The sequence below is a fragment of the Strongylocentrotus purpuratus genome, unplaced genomic scaffold, assembly GCF_000002235.5.
Source record: "Strongylocentrotus purpuratus isolate Spur 01 unplaced genomic scaffold, Spur_5.0 spur5_scaffold_12, whole genome shotgun sequence".
In the NCBI taxonomy this organism is placed as follows: domain Eukaryota; kingdom Metazoa; phylum Echinodermata; class Echinoidea; order Camarodonta; family Strongylocentrotidae; genus Strongylocentrotus; species Strongylocentrotus purpuratus.
This window is the reverse complement of record NW_022145597.1, coordinates 7,722,114-7,748,797: the sequence shown is the minus strand read 5'-3', so window position 1 is coordinate 7,748,797 and position 26,684 is coordinate 7,722,114. Positions and strand designations below refer to the sequence as shown.

At 37.2% G+C, this 26,684-nt stretch overlaps 1 protein-coding gene and 1 long non-coding RNA gene across 3 annotated transcripts in view; one reads left to right on the top strand and one right to left on the bottom strand.

Moving 5' to 3' along the window:
• LOC115922594 (guanidinobutyrase-like) overlaps positions 1-24,895 on the top strand; it is a 37,727-nt gene extending 12,832 nt beyond the window's left edge. Inside the window, exons 4-8 of the mRNA XM_030981739.1 lie at positions 10,136-10,320; positions 11,366-11,572; positions 12,913-13,057; positions 14,421-14,515; positions 24,497-24,895. Of these exons, the coding sequence (XP_030837599.1) occupies positions 10,136-10,320; positions 11,366-11,572; positions 12,913-13,057; positions 14,421-14,515; positions 24,497-24,526 (662 nt within the window). The 3' untranslated portion in view covers positions 24,527-24,895. The remainder of the gene's footprint in view (positions 1-10,135; positions 10,321-11,365; positions 11,573-12,912; positions 13,058-14,420; positions 14,516-24,496) is intronic.
• Positions 19,274-25,826, bottom strand: LOC115922595. 2 transcript variants are annotated; one of them, XR_004063496.1, is made up of 3 exons: positions 25,760-25,826; positions 21,920-21,999; positions 19,274-20,891 (listed from the first exon to the last, which is right to left on the bottom strand). It is a non-coding gene; the product is annotated as an uncharacterized LOC115922595 (long non-coding RNA). The 2 variants fall into 2 exon arrangements; XR_004063495.1 differs by lacking the exon at positions 25,760-25,826 and having other exon boundaries at positions 21,920-22,190.
• Between the last annotated feature and the right edge of the window lie 858 nt (positions 25,827-26,684).

Genomic DNA, 26,684 nt, shown 5'->3' with positions numbered 1-26,684 from the left:
CTCATAGATGAATGCCATGCAGATTCATGATGTGAACGAAATTCACCTTCCATAGACATAACACGCAAATGACGAAAATTCTGACATGTGGCCTTTAATTGAATTTTGTACTATGATGACCTCATTAAAATGAAACTTAGTGAAAAGTGATCTTGTAGAGAATTGCCTTATCTACAACATATCGACATTTCAAAGAGAATCGATGAATATTGAGAGAAATACACTACATTTTCCATAAATACAATGACGTCATAATATGCAATTTTGTATTTTTGACTTCCAAGGCCATTATGATGCCGTCAAGATGTACTTAATGGCCAAATGAGATATGAAATCATACCTCCGACTCATACTCTATCTAAATATGAAAAAAAAATTGGCAATCCCTATTCATCCCAATGGACTTTTCATAGGCATGTTTTTGCCCATATATGCAATGTATTACAAAAATCGCGCGTACGGACGGTTATCTTGAACGGACGCTCATTCCGTTTTTAATAGTGATAAAGAGCTAAACATGGTATCAAATTTTCCGGAAAAATATGAGGAATATTCGGTCAAGAGCTTTTGCGGAGAAATTATTTTTCGTTCGGCCGTGACGAACGAAAACGTGCAAAAATGCGTGTTTTGCGTGATTTTTTATGAAATGCTTAAAATGGCCTGAAACGTATGCAAAAAAAATTTAAGACGATTTTGAGCAATTTAAAATTTTACGCGCGCATTGACGCGCGCGCCTACGCGTACGCGCATTTTTGCGCGCATTTATTGACCTCATATTGATCCGACGGATATTGATCTTAATCTTGATAAATATGAATGTAAAATTACTTTCCGTTATGAAGATATGATCATAAGTTGATTTTTACAAAATGGCGCCTGGATGACGTCACGATGACTTTGAGTCTTTGAAAAGTCACGCAGTTCTAAGTTAGACTAAGATCTATCATCAGTGAAAGATTCATAACAATGGCTTTATTGAGTCTTGAGATATCCTGCGAACAAATTCGAGGAAGAATAATAAATAAAAAAAAAAATAAATAAAAATCTTGACGAAATCAAAAGGTGATACGTTGACTTCGTTACGTATCACCTAAAAATCTTGACGAAATCAATAGGTGATACGTAGACTTCGTTACGTATCACCTAATGATTCCGTCAAAATTTGCAATTTCAACTTTCGATTGAAAATTCCGACATGATCCCAACATCCGATGAAAAAACAAAGTACACCGTTTTTATAGCCCATGGTCTCAGCTATAACATACCCCAATTTGGGAGAAAACAGAGCACACATAAGATAGATAGTGCTCATAGATGAATGCCATGTAGATTCATGATGTGAACGAAATTCACCTTCCATAGACATAACACGCAAATGACGAAAATTCTGACATGTGGCCTTTAATTGCATTTTGTACTATGATGACCTCATTAAAATGAAACTTAGTGAAAGGTGATCTTGTAGAGAATTGCCTTATCTACAACATATCGACATTTCAAAGAGAATCGATGAATATTGAGAGAAATACACTCCATTTTTCATAAATACAATGACGTCATAATATGCAATTTTGTATTTTTGACTTCCAAGGCCATTATGATGACGTTAAGATGTACTTAATGGCCAAATGAGATATGAAATCATACCTCCGACTCATACTCTATCTAAATATGAAAAAAAATTTGGCAATCCCTATTCATCCCAATGGACTTTTCATAGGCATGTTTTTGCCCATATATGCAATGTATTACAAAAATCGCGCGTACGGACGGTTATCTTGAACGGACGCTCATTCCGTTTTTAATAGTGATAAAGAGCTAAACATGGTATCAAATTTTCCGGAAAAATATGAGGAATATTCGGTCAAGAGCTTTTGCGGAGAAATTATTTTTCGTTCGGCCGTGACGAACGAAAACGTGCAAAAATGCGTGTTTTGCGTGATTTTTTATGAAATGCTTAAAATGGCCTGAAACGTATGCAAAAAAAATTTAAGACGATTTTGAGCAATTTAAAATTTTACGCGCGCATTGACGCGCGCGCCTACGCGTACGCGCATTTTTGCGCGCATTTATTGACCTCATATTGATCCGACGGATATTGATCTTAATCTTGATAAATATGAATGTAAAATTACTTTCCGTTATGAAGATATGATCATAAGTTGATTTTTACAAAATGGCGCCTGGATGACGTCACGATGACTTTGAGTCTTTGAAAAGTCACGCAGTTCTAAGTTAGACTAAGATCTATCATCAGTGAAAGATTCATAACAATGGCTTTATTGAGTCTTGAGATATCCTGCGAACAAATTCGAGGAAGAATAATAAATAAAAAAAAAAATAAATAAAAATCTTGACGAAATCAAAAGGTGATACGTTGACTTCGTTACGTATCACCTAAAAATCTTGACGAAATCAATAGGTGATACGTAGACTTCGTTACGTATCACCTAATGATTCCGTCAAAATTTGCAATTTCAACTTTCGATTGAAAATTCCGACATGATCCCAACATCCGATGAAAAAACAAAGTACACCGTTTTTATAGCCCATGGTCTCAGCTATAACATACCCCAATTTGGGAGAAAACAGAGCACACATAAGATAGATAGTGCTCATAGATGAATGCCATGTAGATTCATGATGTGAACGAAATTCACCTTCCATAGACATAACACGCAAATGACGAAAATTCTGACATGTGGCCTTTAATTGCATTTTGTACTATGATGACCTCATTAAAATGAAACTTAGTGAAAGGTGATCTTGTAGAGAATTGCCTTATCTACAACATATCGACATTTCAAAGAGAATCGATGAATATTGAGAGAAATACACTCCATTTTTCATAAATACAATGACGTCATAATATGCAATTTTGTATTTTTGACTTCCAAGGCCATTATGATGACGTTAAGATGTACTTAATGGCCAAATGAGATATGAAATCATACCTCCGACTCATACTCTATCTAAATATGAAAAAAAATTTGGCAATCCCTATTCATCCCAATGGACTTTTCATAGGCATGTTTTTGCCCATATATGCAATGTATTACAAAAATCGCGCGTACGGACGGTTATCTTGAACGGACGCTCATTCCGTTTTTAATAGTGATAAAGAGCTAAACATGGTATCACATTTTCCGGAAAAATATGAGGAATATTCGGTCAAAAGCTTTTGCGGAGAAATTATTTTTCGTTCGGCCGTGACGAACGAAAACGTGCAAAAATGCGTGTTTTGCGTGATTTTTTATGAAATGCTTATAATGGCCTGAAACGTATGCAAAAAAAATTTAAGACGATTTTGAGCAATTTAAAATTTTACGCGCGCATTAACGCGCGCGCCTACGCGTACGCGCATTTTTGCGCGCATTTATTGAACTCAAATTAACCCGACGGATATTGATCTTAATCTTGATAAATATGAATGTAAAATTACTTTCCGTTATGAAGATATGATCATAAGTTGATTTTCACAAAATGGCGCCTGGATGACGTCACGATGACTTTGAGTCTTTGAAAAGTCACGCAGTTCTAAGTTAGACTAAGATCTATCATCATTGAAAGATTCATGACAATGGCTTTATTCAGTCTTGAGATATCCTGCGAACAAAATCGAGGAAGAATAATAGGAAGAAGAAGAATAATAAAGAAAAATCTTGACGAAATCAATAGGTGATACGTAGACTTCGTTACGTATCACCTAATGATTCCGTCAAAATTTGCAATTTCAACTTTCGATTGAAAATTCCGACATGATCCCAACATCCGATGAAAAAACAAAGTACACCGTTTTTATAGCCCATGGTCTCAGCTATAACATACCCCAATTTGGGAGAAAACAGAGCACACATAAGATAGATAGTGCTCATAGATGAATGCCATGTAGATTCATGATGTGAACGAAATTCACCTTCCATAGACATAACACGCAAATGACGAAAATTCTGACATGTGGCCTTTAATTGCATTTTGTACTATGATGACCTCATTAAAATGAAACTTAGTGAAAAGTGATCTTGTAGAGAATTGCCTTATCTACAACATATCGACATTTCAAAGAGAATCGATGAATATTGAGAGAAATACACTACATTTTCCATAAATACAATGACGTCATAATATGCAATTTTGTATTTTTGACTTCCAAGGCCATTATGATGCCGTCAAGATGTACTTAATGGCCAAATGAGATATGAAATCATACCTCCGACTCATACTCTATCTAAATATGAAAAAAAAATTGGCAATCCCTATTCATCCCAATGGACTTTTCATAGGCATGTTTTTGCCCATATATGCAATGTATTACAAAAATCGCGCGTACGGACGGTTATCTTGAACGGACGCTCATTCCGTTTTTAATAGTGATAAAGAGCTAAACATGGTATCAAATTTTCCGGAAAAATATGAGGAATATTCGGTCAAGAGCTTTTGCGGAGAAATTATTTTTCGTTCGGCCGTGACGAACGAAAACGTGCAAAAATGCGTGTTTTGCGTGATTTTTTATGAAATGCTTAAAATGGCCTGAAACGTATGCAAAAAAAATTTAAGACGATTTTGAGCAATTTAAAATTTTACGCGCGCATTGACGCGCGCGCCTACGCGTACGCGCATTTTTGCGCGCATTTATTGACCTCATATTGATCCGACGGATATTGATCTTAATCTTGATAAATATGAATGTAAAATTACTTTCCGTTATGAAGATATGATCATAAGTTGATTTTTACAAAATGGCGCCTGGATGACGTCACGATGACTTTGAGTCTTTGAAAAGTCACGCAGTTCTAAGTTAGACTAAGATCTATCATCAGTGAAAGATTCATAACAATGGCTTTATTGAGTCTTGAGATATCCTGCGAACAAATTCGAGGAAGAATAATAAATAAAAAAAAAAATAAATAAAAATCTTGACGAAATCAAAAGGTGATACGTTGACTTCGTTACGTATCACCTAAAAATCTTGACGAAATCAATAGGTGATACGTAGACTTCGTTACGTATCACCTAATGATTCCGTCAAAATTTGCAATTTCAACTTTCGATTGAAAATTCCGACATGATCCCAACATCCGATGAAAAAACAAAGTACACCGTTTTTATAGCCCATGGTCTCAGCTATAACATACCCCAATTTGGGAGAAAACAGAGCACACATAAGATAGATAGTGCTCATAGATGAATGCCATGTAGATTCATGATGTGAACGAAATTCACCTTCCATAGACATAACACGCAAATGACGAAAATTCTGACATGTGGCCTTTAATTGCATTTTGTACTATGATGACCTCATTAAAATGAAACTTAGTGAAAGGTGATCTTGTAGAGAATTGCCTTATCTACAACATATCGACATTTCAAAGAGAATCGATGAATATTGAGAGAAATACACTCCATTTTTCATAAATACAATGACGTCATAATATGCAATTTTGTATTTTTGACTTCCAAGGCCATTATGATGACGTTAAGATGTACTTAATGGCCAAATGAGATATGAAATCATACCTCCGACTCATACTCTATCTAAATATGAAAAAAAATTTGGCAATCCCTATTCATCCCAATGGACTTTTCATAGGCATGTTTTTGCCCATATATGCAATGTATTACAAAAATCGCGCGTACGGACGGTTATCTTGAACGGACGCTCATTCCGTTTTTAATAGTGATAAAGAGCTAAACATGGTATCACATTTTCCGGAAAAATATGAGGAATATTCGGTCAAAAGCTTTTGCGGAGAAATTATTTTTCGTTCGGCCGTGACGAACGAAAACGTGCAAAAATGCGTGTTTTGCGTGATTTTTTATGAAATGCTTATAATGGCCTGAAACGTATGCAAAAAAAATTTAAGACGATTTTGAGCAATTTAAAATTTTACGCGCGCATTAACGCGCGCGCCTACGCGTACGCGCATTTTTGCGCGCATTTATTGAACTCAAATTAACCCGACGGATATTGATCTTAATCTTGATAAATATGAATGTAAAATTACTTTCCGTTATGAAGATATGATCATAAGTTGATTTTCACAAAATGGCGCCTGGATGACGTCACGATGACTTTGAGTCTTTGAAAAGTCACGCAGTTCTAAGTTAGACTAAGATCTATCATCATTGAAAGATTCATGACAATGGCTTTATTCAGTCTTGAGATATCCTGCGAACAAAATCGAGGAAGAATAATAGGAAGAAGAAGAATAATAAAGAAAAATCTTGACGAAATCAATAGGTGATACGTAGACTTCGTTACGTATCACCTAATGATTCCGTCAAAATTTGCAATTTCAACTTTCGATTGAAAATTCCGACATGATCCCAACATCCGATGAAAAAACAAAGTACACCGTTTTTATAGCCCATGGTCTCAGCTATAACATACCCCAATTTGGGAGAAAACAGAGCACACATAAGATAGATAGTGCTCATAGATGAATGCCATGTAGATTCATGATGTGAACGAAATTCACCTTCCATAGACATAACACGCAAATGACGAAAATTCTGACATGTGGCCTTTAATTGCATTTTGTACTATGATGACCTCATTAAAATGAAACTTAGTGAAAAGTGATCTTGTAGAGAATTGCCTTATCTACAACATATCGACATTTCAAAGAGAATCGATGAATATTGAGAGAAATACACTACATTTTCCATAAATACAATGACGTCATAATATGCAATTTTGTATTTTTGACTTCCAAGGCCATTATGATGCCGTCAAGATGTACTTAATGGCCAAATGAGATATGAAATCATACCTCCGACTCATACTCTATCTAAATATGAAAAAAAAATTGGCAATCCCTATTCATCCCAATGGACTTTTCATAGGCATGTTTTTGCCCATATATGCAATGTATTACAAAAATCGCGCGTACGGACGGTTATCTTGAACGGACGCTCATTCCGTTTTTAATAGTGATAAAGAGCTAAACATGGTATCAAATTTTCCGGAAAAATATGAGGAATATTCGGTCAAGAGCTTTTGCGGAGAAATTATTTTTCGTTCGGCCGTGACGAACGAAAACGTGCAAAAATGCGTGTTTTGCGTGATTTTTTATGAAATGCTTAAAATGGCCTGAAACGTATGCAAAAAAAATTTAAGACGATTTTGAGCAATTTAAAATTTTACGCGCGCATTGACGCGCGCGCCTACGCGTACGCGCATTTTTGCGCGCATTTATTGACCTCATATTGATCCGACGGATATTGATCTTAATCTTGATAAATATGAATGTAAAATTACTTTCCGTTATGAAGATATGATCATAAGTTGATTTTTACAAAATGGCGCCTGGATGACGTCACGATGACTTTGAGTCTTTGAAAAGTCACGCAGTTCTAAGTTAGACTAAGATCTATCATCAGTGAAAGATTCATAACAATGGCTTTATTGAGTCTTGAGATATCCTGCGAACAAATTCGAGGAAGAATAATAAATAAAAAAAAAAATAAATAAAAATCTTGACGAAATCAAAAGGTGATACGTTGACTTCGTTACGTATCACCTAAAAATCTTGACGAAATCAATAGGTGATACGTAGACTTCGTTACGTATCACCTAATGATTCCGTCAAAATTTGCAATTTCAACTTTCGATTGAAAATTCCGACATGATCCCAACATCCGATGAAAAAACAAAGTACACCGTTTTTATAGCCCATGGTCTCAGCTATAACATACCCCAATTTGGGAGAAAACAGAGCACACATAAGATAGATAGTGCTCATAGATGAATGCCATGTAGATTCATGATGTGAACGAAATTCACCTTCCATAGACATAACACGCAAATGACGAAAATTCTGACATGTGGCCTTTAATTGCATTTTGTACTATGATGACCTCATTAAAATGAAACTTAGTGAAAGGTGATCTTGTAGAGAATTGCCTTATCTACAACATATCGACATTTCAAAGAGAATCGATGAATATTGAGAGAAATACACTCCATTTTTCATAAATACAATGACGTCATAATATGCAATTTTGTATTTTTGACTTCCAAGGCCATTATGATGACGTTAAGATGTACTTAATGGCCAAATGAGATATGAAATCATACCTCCGACTCATACTCTATCTAAATATGAAAAAAAATTTGGCAATCCCTATTCATCCCAATGGACTTTTCATAGGCATGTTTTTGCCCATATATGCAATGTATTACAAAAATCGCGCGTACGGACGGTTATCTTGAACGGACGCTCATTCCGTTTTTAATAGTGATAAAGAGCTAAACATGGTATCACATTTTCCGGAAAAATATGAGGAATATTCGGTCAAAAGCTTTTGCGGAGAAATTATTTTTCGTTCGGCCGTGACGAACGAAAACGTGCAAAAATGCGTGTTTTGCGTGATTTTTTATGAAATGCTTATAATGGCCTGAAACGTATGCAAAAAAAATTTAAGACGATTTTGAGCAATTTAAAATTTTACGCGCGCATTAACGCGCGCGCCTACGCGTACGCGCATTTTTGCGCGCATTTATTGAACTCAAATTAACCCGACGGATATTGATCTTAATCTTGATAAATATGAATGTAAAATTACTTTCCGTTATGAAGATATGATCATAAGTTGATTTTCACAAAATGGCGCCTGGATGACGTCACGATGACTTTGAGTCTTTGAAAAGTCACGCAGTTCTAAGTTAGACTAAGATCTATCATCATTGAAAGATTCATGACAATGGCTTTATTCAGTCTTGAGATATCCTGCGAACAAAATCGAGGAAGAATAATAGGAAGAAGAAGAATAATAAAGAAAAATCTTGACGAAATCAATAGGTGATACGTAGACTTCGTTACGTATCACCTAATGATTCCGTCAAAATTTGCAATTTCAACTTTCGATTGAAAATTCCGACATGATCCCAACATCCGATGAAAAAACAAAGTACACCGTTTTTATAGCCCATGGTCTCAGCTATAACATACCCCAATTTGGGAGAAAACAGAGCACACATAAGATAGATAGTGCTCATAGATGAATGCCATGTAGATTCATGATGTGAACGAAATTCACCTTCCATAGACATAACACGCAAATGACGAAAATTCTGACATGTGGCCTTTAATTGCATTTTGTACTATGATGACCTCATTAAAATGAAACTTAGTGAAAAGTGATCTTGTAGAGAATTGCCTTATCTACAACATATCGACATTTCAAAGAGAATCGATGAATATTGAGAGAAATACACTACATTTTCCATAAATACAATGACGTCATAATATGCAATTTTGTATTTTTGACTTCCAAGGCCATTATGATGCCGTCAAGATGTACTTAATGGCCAAATGAGATATGAAATCATACCTCCGACTCATACTCTATCTAAATATGAAAAAAAAATTGGCAATCCCTATTCATCCCAATGGACTTTTCATAGGCATGTTTTTGCCCATATATGCAATGTATTACAAAAATCGCGCGTACGGACGGTTATCTTGAACGGACGCTCATTCCGTTTTTAATAGTGATAAAGAGCTAAACATGGTATCAAATTTTCCGGAAAAATATGAGGAATATTCGGTCAAGAGCTTTTGCGGAGAAATTATTTTTCGTTCGGCCGTGACGAACGAAAACGTGCAAAAATGCGTGTTTTGCGTGATTTTTTATGAAATGCTTAAAATGGCCTGAAACGTATGCAAAAAAAATTTAAGACGATTTTGAGCAATTTAAAATTTTACGCGCGCATTGACGCGCGCGCCTACGCGTACGCGCATTTTTGCGCGCATTTATTGACCTCATATTGATCCGACGGATATTGATCTTAATCTTGATAAATATGAATGTAAAATTACTTTCCGTTATGAAGATATGATCATAAGTTGATTTTTACAAAATGGCGCCTGGATGACGTCACGATGACTTTGAGTCTTTGAAAAGTCACGCAGTTCTAAGTTAGACTAAGATCTATCATCAGTGAAAGATTCATAACAATGGCTTTATTGAGTCTTGAGATATCCTGCGAACAAATTCGAGGAAGAATAATAAATAAAAAAAAAAATAAATAAAAATCTTGACGAAATCAAAAGGTGATACGTTGACTTCGTTACGTATCACCTAATTAAAGCAAATGTCAATTCTGAAATTGTATACTTCTGTCAAATAGGCGCAGCACCATTTGAGTCGCTTCAGGTTGCTGACATCGGGGACGTGACCCTTAACCTCTACGACCTGAAGAAATCTTGCGAGATGATTCGAGAGCAATATGCCACCATTGTTGCAAATGGATGCAAGCCCCTGACTCTAGGAGGGGACCACACTCTTACATACCCCATCCTTCAAGCAATTAAGGTATTACCTCTCCTTCAACTATACCCCCTCCCATTAAAGTTACTCAAGCTTGGGTATATAGAGGGCCGCATTCTGAGCCAACGGGTATTGCGCTCCTGTGCGTACTAGTGTCCCTAATATGCGTACGTCCGTACAGGAGCGTAAAACCTGTTGGCTCAGTGTTCACCTAGTTGCCTACTTGATTCAAAAATGCCTTGGAGGAACTGTATGTCCTTTGGCAAGGTATTAATCTACATTTTCCACATTCCACCCAGGTGAGTTGAAGTACGCATTACACACCTCAAGGGATGCAGAGACCGTGCCTTCTCATCCATCATGCTCTTCTTGTTTTTTGATCGCTCCCTTCCTCTCTTCATAAAATATTGACAGCCTGCATGGAGCACTTCTAAATATGCCTCAAATTACATGGCAAAAAAAGGAATAAAAGGGACAAGAATAGGGGGTTATATGACTCTTGTGCACCCTCCCCCATTAAATTGGCAGGTCACCAAGTACCGGTGACTTGTTTTTATATGTCTTTTACTTTTTCCTCCCATTTTCATTCTGTCAGTCTGTCTCTCTTCTCTTGCATACTCAATCTGTCTGTGTTCTCTCACATTTATCTTTTTTAAATATTTATTTACGCGCACCTTGTTCCTTTAGCTTTAGTTTAAATTGTCTGATTTCGACTATCGGTTCATTTTTGCGATGTTCTCTGACGAGTGCAAGACGAAAAGCTTCAGTATGTCTCTTTGATTTCCTTATCTTCTCTATCTAACTTTGTGAGAATACTTCTTTGTTTTTAAAGACTATAAATCTTACTACCTTTTAGGCCTATAATTCACAAGCATAGGTTTCACCATAGGCCCCTCAATATTTCAATGTTCTCCTAGTTCAGTCTTTTCAATTAATACTCACTGGAAACAAATTGATATGGGAAAGTCACCTTCTGTTCCTAAATTTGACAATAGAATTCATGTTTGTACCGTGTAGATTGTAAAATGAGAAAATATGAAACCATAAACCAAAACTAAACCGTTTTTAAATGTCTCTACCTTCACATCAGGATAAGTACGGCCCTGTAGGTCTGGTTCATGTGGATGCCCATGCAGACGTCAGCGACACAATGCTTGGTGAAAAGATAGCCCACGGTACTCCGTTCCGACGCGCCGTTGAGGATGGGTGCTTGGACTGCAAGAGGGTGGTCCAGATTGGTCTTAGAGGCACCCAGTATAGTCCCATCCCAGGAGTCAAAGGCTTTAATGAAGAAATGGTAATGTTCTTCTTTTTTTTTTTGCTTTGTTTTTTTGTTCCTTGCACCAATTCAAAGACAAAATGATATAAAAGCCTTTGCATTTAAAATCCTCCAGTCCTTATAACTACCTTTCAAAGCAGAGGAAATAGTAACCTGAATTTCCCTCTTCGTCCGTACACTTTCCATTTTATCCCATTTACCCGTCTTATGCAAAAAAATTCTTTCTAAAGACAGAGACAAACAAACAGCAACAAAGGGTCAGATTATTTAGTGACTGATCGATATAATTTTTAAAGGGATAGTTGAGTTTTATTGCAGAGGGCGTTACACAAAATATTTTTTTTGTGAGATAATGAAAGACCGAGTGTCAAATTTGAAAGAATATAAAATGTAATTGACAAAATCATCTTTGTTTGATCAAAATTGGTTCAGAGACAGCTGAAATATCCATAAATATAACCATTTTGGGGCCCCACAAATATTTGGTAATTTTGAACCAGCCGTTGAAAAATGAGACGTTATATTCCAGCCAATGCCAATGCTGGTTTTTTGTTTGCTTCTCCGTGTTGGTTATAATAGAAGACAACCAGCCGGCCTGTGTATTGTAAATATTAACGTCACCGTATTTTTTTAAAGCGGAGCTGAATTGGTATGACTGATTTAATATATATTTCACACATTTTGGGTGTCTAAATATGTATTTGTATTTGTTTACTCTTCCATCTCGCCCTATGTTAAAGGCGTCGTTTAACAATGTTAAATCTGAGATGCCTGGCCCTACGTGTTATTAGTGTCTGTGATATGGTGTAATATTGAAGCCCTTCAAAAAATTGCGGTTCAAAATGATCAAGAAGTGCCTCAAAAAAGGAAAAATCTTTGAGTGACTGGTTTTATCATACTTGTTTTCCCCAAAAGGCTGTAGTGCTATGAAAACCGTTAGGAAAACGCAAAAATTGATTTTGATTTCCAATCATAAATATCTTGAAACCAGACGGCCGATCGGCTTGTAAAGTCATGGGGTTCCTGACTGACCTAAGGCCAAATAAAAAAAAACATGTTTAGCGTCCTGCTTTTTTGAAAAAATAAGAAGGAGGAGGCCCTTTTTTTCTTCTTTCAAAATAGATCCATTTTAGCAGTGTTTTTCATGTTTTTTTCTTTAAAAAAAAAAATAGAGGAGGCGGCCCCCAAAAAGGAAGCGGGCAGGGACGCTAAACATGTACATTTTTTTTAATGGCCTAAAGGTTTATAATTATCATTGCAGCATAGAGCATGAGCTTAATCCAGGATTTTGTTTTAGAATCCGAGACAAAGTTACCCAATCCTTTTAATTACTATTTCTTCAAAATTTATTTTTTCAGGGCTTCAGAATTGTTCCTGCTGAAGAATGTTGGCACAAGTCGATGAACCCACTGATGGAGGAAGTCAGGGCCATGATGGGAGATGGACCCGTCTATCTGTCCTTCGATATTGATGGTATAGACCCAGGACTATGCCCTGGAACAGGTATGACATCTTGTTTATTTATTTATTATTTATTTATTATTTATTCGGCAATTCACAAGAAATATGACAATGTAAATATAGGTAAACAAACATTAAGAGAATGTCAATTATAAAAGCACAATCCTCCTGGAGGTCCTCTGAGTGCATCAGATGGCTGCCAGGGAAGAGGAAAGCAAACTAAATCACTGTAACCGTATTGGTCCCTCTTCCCGACCAACTGGTGCACCCAGAAGACCTGCAAAATATAGCATGAAGGTAATTAGAATGTATAACATTTCATAAACAAACCAGCTAACAAAAACAAAGCATTAAAGCCTGTATGTACTAGTTTGGCCAGGGGGGATTAGACCTCCCTGTAAGGTCACTGACAGGTGGTTATCTCATCAAATCAGCTCTTGATTAACATAAGAAAAAGGGGATCATGGGGGACCAACAGCCACCTATTAGGCATTGTTTGCTTTATAGAGGGCGCATGCAAGTAGCTATAGGTCGTGCAATGGGGCTTTAAACGCATTGACTACTGAGTTCTCCACTTCCCATAGGCTTAATACGGTGACCATCCGGTACCAGTACGCAATGGTTTAATGGTGTAAAGACATGAAGTAATTAAATTCAAGCCAAATGATCATGGCCCTTAATCTCAAAGGCCACTTAGCTTTAGGCTAGCTACAATCCTGTCTTAAGCCTCGTTCAAATATAAGGTTAACAGATTATTTGAAAGCAGCTACATTGGCCCGAATTCACAAAAGAGGATTAACTTGAGCATGCCTTGCGCGTGTCTGATATTGGCAACGCATTAATCTACATTCATCACTCCATACCCAGGAGATATATGGGGACCTGGTAGGATGTCAAAAGCCTTCGAGTGTTATTCTCGAAAGCGGAATAACTTTAGTCCATGGTTTATCCCACCGACTAAGTCTGGAATGCCAAGTGTCCATATACTGTATGTCCATAATTTAATCTGTGACTTAAGTAAAATAAAATGTAATAACTTAATTGATAAACAATAATATATCTATGATATAATTATGTTATCATGGTAGTTCAGGGACATATCAAATTATTCAAAAATATATTCATATGGACATTTGGCATTCCATACTTAGTAGGTGGATTAAACCATGGACTAAATTTAGTCCGCTTTTGAGAATACCACCCCTTGTGTTTAATAGCAATTGCAATACGCCCTCACGGTGACCATATGGTAGGACTACTCCCCAGGGAGTGGAGATGGTGCACATGGCGGGCGAATGAAACCAATGACGGGTAATAGCATCTGTAAAGCGCTTAGAGACGGTATTTCGTATTAATCGCTTAATAAATCCAGATTATTATTATGAACATCGTTATCTGGTTTTAGGTACTCCTGAGATTGGTGGTCTGACATCCATCCAAGCTATGGAGATAATCAGAGGATGTCAAGGTCTTAACCTTGTAGGTGGTGACCTTGTTGAGGTGGGTTCATAGATCTTAAAGGCATCGATCGTTTAACAATGTTAAATCTGAGATGCATGGTATCAGTGTTTGTGATATGGTATAATATTGAAGCCCTAAAAAAATTGCGCTTCAAAATTACCATGAAGTGCCTCAAAAGAGTAAAAATCTTTGAGTGACCAGTTATACCATACTCATTTTTTTCCAATAGACTGTATTGTTATAAAAACCGGAAGGAAAATGGTTTTTGAAATTTCAATTTCCAATCATAAATATCTTGATAATCAGACAGATCGACTTGAAAAAGTCATGGGGTTCCTGACTGACCCTAAAGGTTTATAATTATCATTGCAGCATGAGCTAAATCCAGGATTTTATTTCAGAATCTGAGACAAAGTTACCCAATCCCTTTATAGGTTTTATTCTTTAGAACATCAACGTAAACATAATACAAAATATGTGTTACATTTGTTATACAAAATAAACAATAATGCTGTTGAACACATGTATTACTTCAACTTTAGATAGATGGTGTAATTCATTATAACATGATATGTCATTAAAACATTTTTTGACAGAATGAAATACATCACAAGACACAACATGAAATTAAAAACCCATATTTCTTTGAAATCTTTGCACCATTAGTAATTTCACACATTACGAAACGCAGAAAAAAACCTATCAATATTTTGCCACTTTGTCATTTGCTTCTTGATTTTTTGTTTTTCCTCTTTGCAATGAAATCCTCAGTCGACTTGTATGACACAATATAATTTATCAAATTAAATTTACTTTTGCTCTAGGTTTCAACAGTGAACTAAAGCCCCAAGTTGACTGTATTACACTATGCCTTTACAGTTATGAGAGTTATTTGGTGTTGGAAGTACTGTAACAAATCAGGGTTTTAGTATTGGACGAAGGTTAAGCATTTTCTGTTGTACGAGCATGCGCTATAGCAATATGGTGCATCGTTGATTTAGCAATTACCAAACTGAAGGAAAATGAGCATAAATTACATATTTTGATCATGTTGGTGCAATTATCATGTTTCTTTTGGGGATATTACTTGTATAGTAGTGATCTAATCAGGAATAAGGGGTTATACTGAAGATTATATGTGAAGATTTTATGGGATTAGCAGAAATATTGTGTAATTGAAGTGTTTACTAACGAGGACATAATTGTTCTTTTACACGTTTATGTATAGGGAAATTGTTACGATGGTCAGGGTTGTGCATCTAGGGCTTTCCACTGCACTGTATCCGATACAGGCCAGCCTCACCGAGGCTGGCCTGATAGTTGGCCTGATAGTTGGCCTGATAGTTGGCCTGATAGTTGGCCTGGCCTAAGCCTCTAAGCTAAGTCTCGCATCGTTTGCACTGTACTTGTACTGAGTTTACCCGATTGTTGAATGGATCGCAATAAAGACTTTCAACCTACACATCATGATTGGTTTGATTTCTTGGAGCAGTGAAACCAAGGGACGAGAACCTGTGACAAGTGTTGACAAGGGAAATTGATTGCTCGAAGGATGCTCAATTGATTGATGCTGTGAACGAGACGTTTAGGTGACCGATTGTAGTCGATGGACGAATGATTGTTGAGATACGTGTGAGCAGTTAATAACTCCAGCCATTAAGCTACGGGCATATATTTTGTCCAAACGGACGGAGAGCGCCTGGCCGACACGGGGCATCCTGACAAATATTCCGTGTCAAGCCAAGGGGGCGAATCGTGTCCGTCACACATGGTGTCAGAAGTGGGATAGCTGATGGTGTGGAGTGGTCGAGTTGACGGAGCTGGAGGACGACGGCAGTAGCACTGACGGAGATGGGGGACCACGGGCGGTAAGTCTGATGGCGTCACAAGCTGGTAGAGCTGACGGAGCTGGGGGACGACAGGCAGTAAGACTGACGGCGTCACAGCTGGTTGAGCTGGGGGACGACGGGCTGTAGGTCTGACGATGTCACAAGCTGGTAGAGCTGACGGAGCTGGGGGACGACGGGCAGGAGGCCTGACGACGTCACAAGCTGGTAGAGCTGACGGAGCTGGGGGACGACGAAGGGCAGTAGGTCGGACGGCGTCACAGCTGGTCGAGCTGATGAAGCTTGGGGGCGACGTGCAGTGAGACTGCCGCGTCACAGCTGGTCGAGCTGAAGGAGCTTAATTGGGGGCAACGGGCAGTAAGACTGACTGCGTCACAGCTGGTCGAGCTGACGGAGCTTGGGGACGACGGGAGGTAGCATTGACGGTGTTGCGGCTGGTCGAGCTGACGGAAGTGTAGAACGACAATGGAGAGAAAGAACAATGAGCCCAGGGGTGCCTAGAAGGACAGGAAACGAACTAACTTTTGAACAGTTGAACACTTTTGGAAAGAGCCATTTTGAACTGTCAGAAAAGACTTGGATTTTAGTTTTGATTTGTTTTGTTGTTGTTGCATAAGTTATAGATAAGTTAGCTTGGGGACCAAGCTTGGGAGGGAAGGGAATCGTGTAACAAATCAGGGTTTTAGTATTGGACGAAGGTTAAGCATTTTCTGTTGTACGAGCATGCGCTATAGCAATATGGTGCATCGTTGATTTAGCAATTACCAAACTGAAGGAAAATGAGCATAAATTACATATTTTGATCATGTTGGTGCAATTATCATGTTTCTTTTGGGGATATTACTTGTATAGTAGTGATCTAATCAGGAATAAGGGGTTATACTGAAGATTATATGTGAAGATTTTATGGGATTAGCAGAAATATTGTGTAATTGAAGTGTTTACTAACGAGGACATAATTGTTCTTTTACACGTTTATGTATAGGGAAATTGTTACGATGGTCAGGGTTGTGCATCTAGGGCTTTCCACTGCACTGTATCCGATACAGGCCAGCCTCACCGAGGCTGGCCTGATAGTTGGCCTGATAGTTGGCCTGATAGTTGGCCTGATAGTTGGCCTGGCCTAAGCCTCTAAGCTAAGTCTCGCATCGTTTGCACTGTACTTGTACTGAGTTTACCCGATTGTTGAATGGATCGCAATAAAGACTTTCAACCTACACATCATGATTGGTTTGATTTCTTGGAGCAGTGAAACCAAGGGACGAGAACCTGTGACAAGTGTTGACAAGGGAAATTGATTGCTCGAAGGATGCTCAATTGATTGATGCTGTGAACGAGACGTTTAGGTGACCGATTGTAGTCGATGGACGAATGATTGTTGAGATACGTGTGAGCAGTTAATAACTCCAGCCATTAAGCTACGGGCATATATTTTGTCCAAACGGACGGAGAGCGCCTGGCCGACACGGGGCATCCTGACAAATATTCCGTGTCAAGCCAAGGGGGCGAATCGTGTCCGTCACAGTACATACATGTGTATAATTTACTTTGAAAGTTAAACTTTTAATCTCAGTACAGAATATTAACCACCACAATGTTATGTTCAGCTACAGCCTTCGTCAGTGATGTGGCCCGGAGGGGGAGGGGGAGGGGGAGGGGGGGGGGGGGTATTCAGATTTGGTCTGGACGGGGGTGTGCCACTCACGCCTCTAAACCCAATCCATTATTAGGTGGCATTTTTCTAGAAAACAGACCCATTTTTCACAATTTTCGGTTGTAGGAAAGTTTGGAAATTTTGTAATAGTATTCTTGTTAAAAGTTGGACCCATGTTTAGGGATTTTTTTGTGCAAAAGAGACTCATTTACATGAACCGTCGAATCCGTCCACTGAATTCTAAATCTTACTTTCGAGATAAACGCGTTTGAAAGTTTGACATTTTCCAACAGCGCTATAGCGCAATGTACGATAATTGCTATTGATAATTTTTAGATAGTGTGAATGCCTGAAACCAGCTTATAATCACCATATAAAAAACTATTCATAATTTTGAACGATCGTCGAGTAATGATAAAATAAGAATAATGATGTAATTCCGCACTACGCCTTTTCCACCGAAAGTGGCAAACGGAGCGCATTCGACGGTTCATAAAAACAGAAAGTGAATACGCGCAGCACAAAAGCGCTGAATGCGCATGGATTCGTCGGTTCATGCAACCGTTCTTGCTCGTTTAGTACACGCGCCCAATGCGGGTCATCGAACTTTTAATGTTGAACTGTTCGAGCTTACCTATCGAGTAATTTGGTTTTGGCCTACTACTTTCATTTTTCTTAATGAGACTTTAATTGATAAATGAATAATTCAGGAAATATCAGGACTTCATAAACATTTCCTTAATAGTGATCTCCCTTCAAATTTTGTTCCTTATAATATTGTTTCTGTTTCAATTTGTCTAATTAGCCGCCCTACCTCCCCCCCCCCCCCCCATCACATCTTGTTTCCCCAATCGTTTTCTATATAATTCATCTTTATATGGAGTTGAATTCAACCACTCATTGAATCATTGCATACTGCTTGGCCTCTCGATCATACCACTTCATTACATTCTTTATCCTCTTTGTGATTTCTCTTTCACTTTTCTGAATCAATTTTCGCTCACACACCCTCGTAATTTGGGTATTTTCATGATATAATTCCATTTCCAACACTCCTACCTGATTGTATACCATCTCTCTTCAAAGACCTTGATTTATATGAACTAAATTTAACCATAAACTAAACACATTATTGATATCGGGCTTGACATGTAGCATCTAGCTACTTCTAGTATAGGAAATAATCCTGAACTGAAGTTTGTAACCCCTTTTCCTGAAGTATGACAGGTAGATTACTACAATTATGTTGAAACATTGTATATATATGTTATCAAATAATAACTAAACACAACTAAATTATATTTTCACATCTAAACTTTATTTGACATCAATATTAAACACACTAGATAAAGCTTATTTAATAATCAATTATCACAAATTACAACTCTTTGAGTTATAACAACTGTGGCATTGATACCACTGACGATTGTAGTGCGAGATAATCTAAAACACATCATAATCCTATATATTTAGGTAAAGTAACAGGACAATTTTTGAGTGTTACACATATTTGATGAATAAAATAAATTCAATTCAAATCATGCGCCATTCAGTGTACTTATTTTCTTGGGCTACATCATGAATTCAGCACAAGTTACATAATATTATCATGAGATTCAAAACGATTTGAGTAAAGGTCAAATAAAGCTCTGCATTAAAGTGAACTGGTAACAATGTTCATGATTTCACAAGCAGTGAGCTGAAATAACAAGCCAGAAAGTTTAACTTTTCCAGTTCAAATCAGCTGCTGACCTGGTATACTATACCTCATATTGTCCAATAGGTAATGCACAAGAACAATGGTTTTCATGAAACCATTTAACACTATTCACACATATATTTTAAGTGAAGATATGTTTTTTGAAATTATTTGTATTTACAGTGCGTTATTCCTTCATCAAAAGTTTTAGAAACAGTATCACGATTTCAAAAAACTCTCTAATACAATGCCGCCAGTTCACTAATTGTTATTAAATGCCCCTTGTCAATGCCCCTTTTGGTAACTTTGCCTTGAACTTGTACTGATCTTCAATACCTAATATAAATAACCACTTAAAGAGGTAATGTTCAACACAGTAAGGGCTCAACACGATGTATGATCATGAACCCAACACTATACATAAGCCCATTAAGCCGGCACCCATTGGCACCAAAACAAATTGAACATCCTTGCCCAACTGTCAGCTATTGTAGCTTTAACCAGATGTGACAGCTTGAAATATTCTATTTTACAATAGTGGGCAAATAGCAAAAGATAATCAAAATAACTTGGATATGAATCATAATTACAACATGCAAGCATGCTCCATGGTTGTAACCATAGAATCATGAAAGGTTTTACATTCATTTGCATCAATTTATTGACAATTAAATTAGGCTGAATCTTTTATATTTTTCATTCATCACTTTGCTATTTATAATTATGAAATTCTTAACCTTGAAATCTTGATGTTCTTACAGGTGTAATAATAATAATATTCTGCTTTTATATAGCGCATGATACATCAATAAAACGATGTGTCTAAGCGCTTTACAGATATATATATCATTACCTAGTCATCGGATTTAGGCTTGCCCGCACACAATGTATGCACGTTCTCCACTCCCTGGTGAGCATTCCGCCCAGTCCCCATTTTACAAACGCACACTTGCTCATCCAACTACATTAACTTTTGCATCCTACCGGGTACCCATTTAACACCTGGGTGGAGAGTGACAAATGTAGATTAACATCTCGCCAAAGGACATTAGTGCTGCAGCAGAACTTGAACCCTGTACCTTGTGATGTGCAGTCGGATGACTTATCCACCAGACCACAACACCTCTATAAGTAAAGTTGAGTTATCACATTCCTGGAATCTGGTGGTACATGTACAAGAGATTGCAGCACAAAGCAAGTTCAGGACATCTCCACCTGAAAATAAAATAAAAAGATATAGATATAGGCATAAATAAAATAGACAAAAAATCAAACTGCATGTGATGTCTTGCCTGCACCTCGCAATTTGCCTATTAAGTATGAACACTTCCAATTGATATCTATAAGAAATTTGGTAGCATTCGGCCAAGTTGACTTAAAACAGGTGAAATGACCAACCACTGGATGGCAACACTATTCATTCACTAAAACATAATTGATTTTTGATCTTGGTGATGAAAGTCTTCCTCATAATTTTTGGGTGCAGGTTTAATGAAATTTGGACATATACTTTTGAAATGAGAATTTAACAAAGGTTATTGTTTTAAGCAAAATATAACACAAGTGACCATAATTTACCTTTGACCACGACCTTGGATATGAAAATTCTTCCACATAATCTACATGTATGATCCTTAATTATGACAAGTTTCATCAAATTTCTTCCACATAATAAAGTGATGCTTGATAATAGGCCATTTTTGTAATGTAACCAAATTTAATGCATAAGTCTTTGTGAAGTGCCTCAATACATGTTATTTCATTCACCTGAAAAGAATAATAGTATTTCAATAGACAGAATCCGAACTGAACACATTAGTTGTTGCCAGGTTGGACAAACATTATGGCTTGACCTACCTAGCAACACTAAATATATGCAGTTTGTCTCCTGACTATTGAAATACTATCATTCTTATAAGGTGAATGAAATAACTTGTACTGAGGCACTTCACAAAGACTTATGCATTAAATTTGGTTACATTACGAAAATGGCCTATTGCTATGTGCAATTTTCATCAAATTTGGACATAACCTTTTGAAATGAGAGTGATTTTTAATTTTTGATGCCGCGGTACCTATGTCTCACTCTAGCTATGCAGACAAGACAAAAAAATCTTCAGAGAATCGTGACAATTAAATAATGACTCTGTAAATCACTCTGCTATCACAATTATTCTTTTGTTGAACAAACAAGACATAAAGAAGACATAAAGAAGAAAAAAAGGTCAAACTGAATTACTTACCAGATCACACAGCACTCTTCACCAGAATGCAGCTAAAGGTCATGCCAGGATTTCTGTGAGAAACTTCCAACTATCTATTGCTGGAAAACAAATGAAAATTTTCAAAAAAAATTAATTATTTGCCAAGTTGACCCGGCCGGGTCTTGTCATAGATTACAGTTGAATTCATAAACATACCGTTTCACTGGTTCTGAGATAAAAATTGGATAACTCGTATAAAGTAATTCCATAAATTTCGCCTTTGGAATTACGTAATTTAAATTTTAAAAACTTTACATAGAAAAGAAATATGTATTTTTTTATCAAAGCTTTGATAATTTTCCTTCTGTCTGATTTTTTATTTCAATTAGATCTAAATCAAGAAAAATGGGGGAGAAATTTTTTGTACCAGAACTTCCAGAAGTAGTACAAAATTGGTAGCAATCGATCAATCTACCCCCATTGTGCGAGCTGTAAAAAGTACTGTCTACATGGGAAATGTTGGCAAAAGTCTGTTTTATTAAAGAATGACCCATACCAGACGGTTATTTCTGTCTAACCCAAACCATGCTAACCCAATCCTGACCTAAACTGAAGTAGTCTTACATTCTTAATAATCACCAACCTAGACCGAAAAATCAGGTCAACGTCGCTATTGATAAGGACCGCTATTCATAAGGGCCGCTATTCATAAGGCTGCTTTTCATAATTTGAGAAAAGGGTTTCTATTCATAATACTAGAAAAGGGTCGCTATTCATAAACGACAAGAGGGTCGCTATTCATAACACAAAATGAGGGTCGCTATTCATAATACGGAATGAGGGCCGATCGCTATTCATCAGGATCATTATTCATAATCGAAGAAGAGGGTCACTATTTATAACACGAGAAGAGGGTCGCTATTCATAATACAAGAAGAGAGTCGCTATTCAGAAAACGAGGAGAGGATCGCTATTCAGAAATTTTAATGAGGGTCGCTATTCATAATAGGAGAAGAGGGTCCCTATTCATACAAAAATGAAAGTCAGATAAGCAATAAACAAAATGATAATAAAAAAGCAAAATGGTTAGGGGACACCCCACGACTGTGGCATGGGTGCAGGGGCGGGGGGGGGGGGGGGGGGGGGGGGGGGGGGGGACGTCACATGGCCCCGAATATTTGTAGAAAATATTCATTGAAAACATACATTTTTTTTAAAAGAAAAAAAAGGCATGCCCCAATAAGATATGTGACCCATCATCCCGGGCCCTAGCCCCCTCCCCCCCCCCCCCCCAATCAGTCTGACCAAGCTGCACGATTCGGCCCACCCACCCTGAAGTATTTCCTTGGTACAAGTGCATATTGTCGACAATTCTCGTCCAAGTACATGTAGTTCATAGATGGCGTAGCCTGTGTGTGTTTCATTGGGGGAGGGGGTGGTGGGGGTGTAGCACCGTTGGCATCAAGGGGCTGATCTAACATATCCCTAATCCTCAGCAAAGGAAGGAAGCGACAGAGAGGGGGTTATAGGGACTTAAGTTGTATACTATATTCAAGCTTTTCGTAAATAAACAATATTACAAGTAAGGAGGATTTTCAAGATTTTAAGCCATATAAGATACGATTTTGTGACCTTAAGGCATTATGGGAACGATGGCCTCCCCTGTATCATGTCTTTTTAAAAGCATATTTTTCTTTTCAGCTTTGATAATTATATAGACATCCCCATAATCTAGCTAATATATTTGCCCAGCTCCAGTGGGGACAAGAGAAAGGAAAACAAAACACACCCATAATCCTATTGTAATTTGTCCCCTTTGTGGGAAATCTTGCTCCCCCTACCCCCCCCCCCCCCCTCAAATGAGAGTCAAACTTATGAACATTTATTTTGGTGACAATTAAGACGATACATTTTACAATGAAACCACCTCATCCCCCCCCCCCCCCCCCAAAAAAAAAAAAATTAAAAAAAAATAAAAAATAAATAAATAAATAAATAAAAAAAATAAAAAATAAATAAATAAATAAATAAAAAAAAAAATAAAAAATAAATAACTATAAATGTCCAATATCTGACTGTCCGAGTTGTCATCATATAGGCGTAGGTGGCATGGGGGTGGAGGGTGGGGCTGGATATTTCATAATTAAAATTAAAATGTTATTGATTTAAAAAGAATTTGTGAATGTATGGAGAGAAAAGGTGAGTAGATCTACACAAATCACAGACCAATTAAGACTGTTGCAGTTTGTCTCAGTATCATCAGGACAGAGCCATTACCAATACCAGCCAGGCCCCTATTTCTATTAGTTATTAGCGTTCCCGCACAGAAATTGTACCCATGACATTGTGCACATAATTTTTGGAATAGAATACTCATCTTTCTATTACAATAATATCAAAACAAAACAAAAGGCAAGGGATTCAAAAAATGAATGGTGCCACAATTATTTGCATACTAAGTTAACTAGCACTAACAGTAGTTAGATCTAAATCTAGACAAAATCTAGTCACTAATTTCAAAGTTAAACTCATAGTCTTAAAGCACCCTGACACTTCCACGATACTGGTTTGCGCATGGTTTGCCCATTGTTTCATGTCACGTTTTTGCCATAACAGGAAGCGTTTGCGGAACATGCTGGAGGATGATCGAGGCTGATGCGGGACAAAGCTTGAAATTTGTGGCAGAATTTTCAAAATGTTTAAAATTTTGGCACAACAAATTTGGTGGACGTCTTTCGTGAACACTTCAGGAATTATGAGTATCCTATACGTATTCTACCTGTGTCCATACTGACTGGTGCGTGCCAATGCCCCGAGTGACACGCATGTTTACGACTAGTTCACGATGGATTTACGAATAAATTGCTCATAATTTGTGCATCGGCTGCGGATACTTCCCGCAGTTTTCACATTACTTGCGCACTGTCTACGCACAGAAAACTAAGGAAAACAGGAAAAGAAAAAGTGACCGCTGAAAGCATCTTCTCCTTCTTCTTCAAGATAATCTGCCTCCTTCAATACTGAAGATTCTTGCAGATGCCGTATACTCGGCCTGATTGGGGTGTGCAGGTGGACCATTACACCGGTGTTTCCCCCTACTCTTATACGAAAAGTGCAATGGGTTCTTAACGTGCAAGGGTGGTGACTCTTTTGTACACGGGACCTCCATTTAACGTCCTATCCGAGGGACGGAGTGTTTTCCACTTGACATAACCTGCGTCTATGAACAAGGGAAGGGGCACATTAACACACAATGCAGACATCAGTCATCCGCCTCGGTGGGAGTCGAACCCGGGATCTTTGGTTCGACAGGCAGACGCTTTACCGACTGAGCCAACTCGCCTCCTCACTGCTTGAATAATAATGGCGTGAACAATATTTAAGTATGGCGTATATGCAGGAATAAAAATTTGTGGAAGTTTCAGGGTGGCTAAACTCTTATTTGACTTAGTCTAAACTCTAGTTTAAAATAAAATGAATAGTAGATTCTAGTGAGTGACAACCATGACCAACACCATGCATGCATAGATCTAGTACAATTAATTTCAACAGTTAATAGTCTACCCATATTTTTAAAAAAATAGGGAAATGATAACACATTAGACTTAGATTTAAGATTCATAGTAGAGTCTACGAACAATCGTCCGTCTCGACTTGGACCTATATTGTCCATTGTCCATTGAAATTGATTTTATCTAAATCTCTAGATTTACTAACATCTAAATCAACAGGTGGGACAATCAGAGTTTTGAGTTCGAAATATCTGCTTAAATGTGTTATAAATTGATATAATTTAAGCAGCGACTTCAGATTTTCATTAAATTCATGCATCTAATCTCATAAAAGTCCAACTAGGTACACGAAACACAGTTTACTTACCAATTTTTACATCCCGTTCAGACGATGCTACAGATTCGACGGTTCATCGTCGCTCCTTGAATCTGGCGACCTGGGGCTCGTTCCTAGAAACCAACGACAAGACAGTCATAACTTTATCCGCCAACTACGGAGTGTCTCTGATCTTCCTAAACCGTTTCACGAAGAGCTTACTAGCTAGTATCTCGTGAGATCGATATTATCGGCGAGAAGAGGAGCCGAGAATTAGTCTTAGTCGCAATACCACCAGATTATTACAAAATTAATATTAGGGAAAATGCAATTATTTAAATGAATTAGTAATAAAAAAGATTGAAAATGATACCAAGAAATAAGAGATCCAATATACTTCCAAATTTGTGTAGATTAAACAATTGAAGTACTTGTAAAATATAATTGTGAGTTTTTCATTACATGACCAGTGAATCAGTTTTGTTGTTGAGATGGGCACCCCCCGAATATTTTCATTTGATAGTTTATAAAAATACACCCTTATATTATTCTTTGAAAAAATACGATGTAATGAAATTTGTGTTCAATGTTTTTGACGTCAGCACAATATAAAAATTACAAAACTTCAATATTTCAAACGTTAAAACATATGTTTAAACCATTCACTTTACATAATTGAAAATAGAATTCATCTCGAAATTAATATGGGTCTGAAAACTAAAGAATACACTTCAAACTATGGCTTGCCTGCCGTGGCAAAATACATATCCCTTCGACGAGTTTACAATGTGGAAATAAAGGCGTATAATCAGTTTATTTAAGTGGAAAAATCCTTAAATACAAACATGGCATATTTTCAAGAGATTATCAAATACAAAAAACGATAATTCACTGTTTAAGTGAATGTGTAGAAAAATCATAGTTGGAGGATTTATTGTCCTTTTTGCCAGCCATAGTCTACCCAATAAATGACATG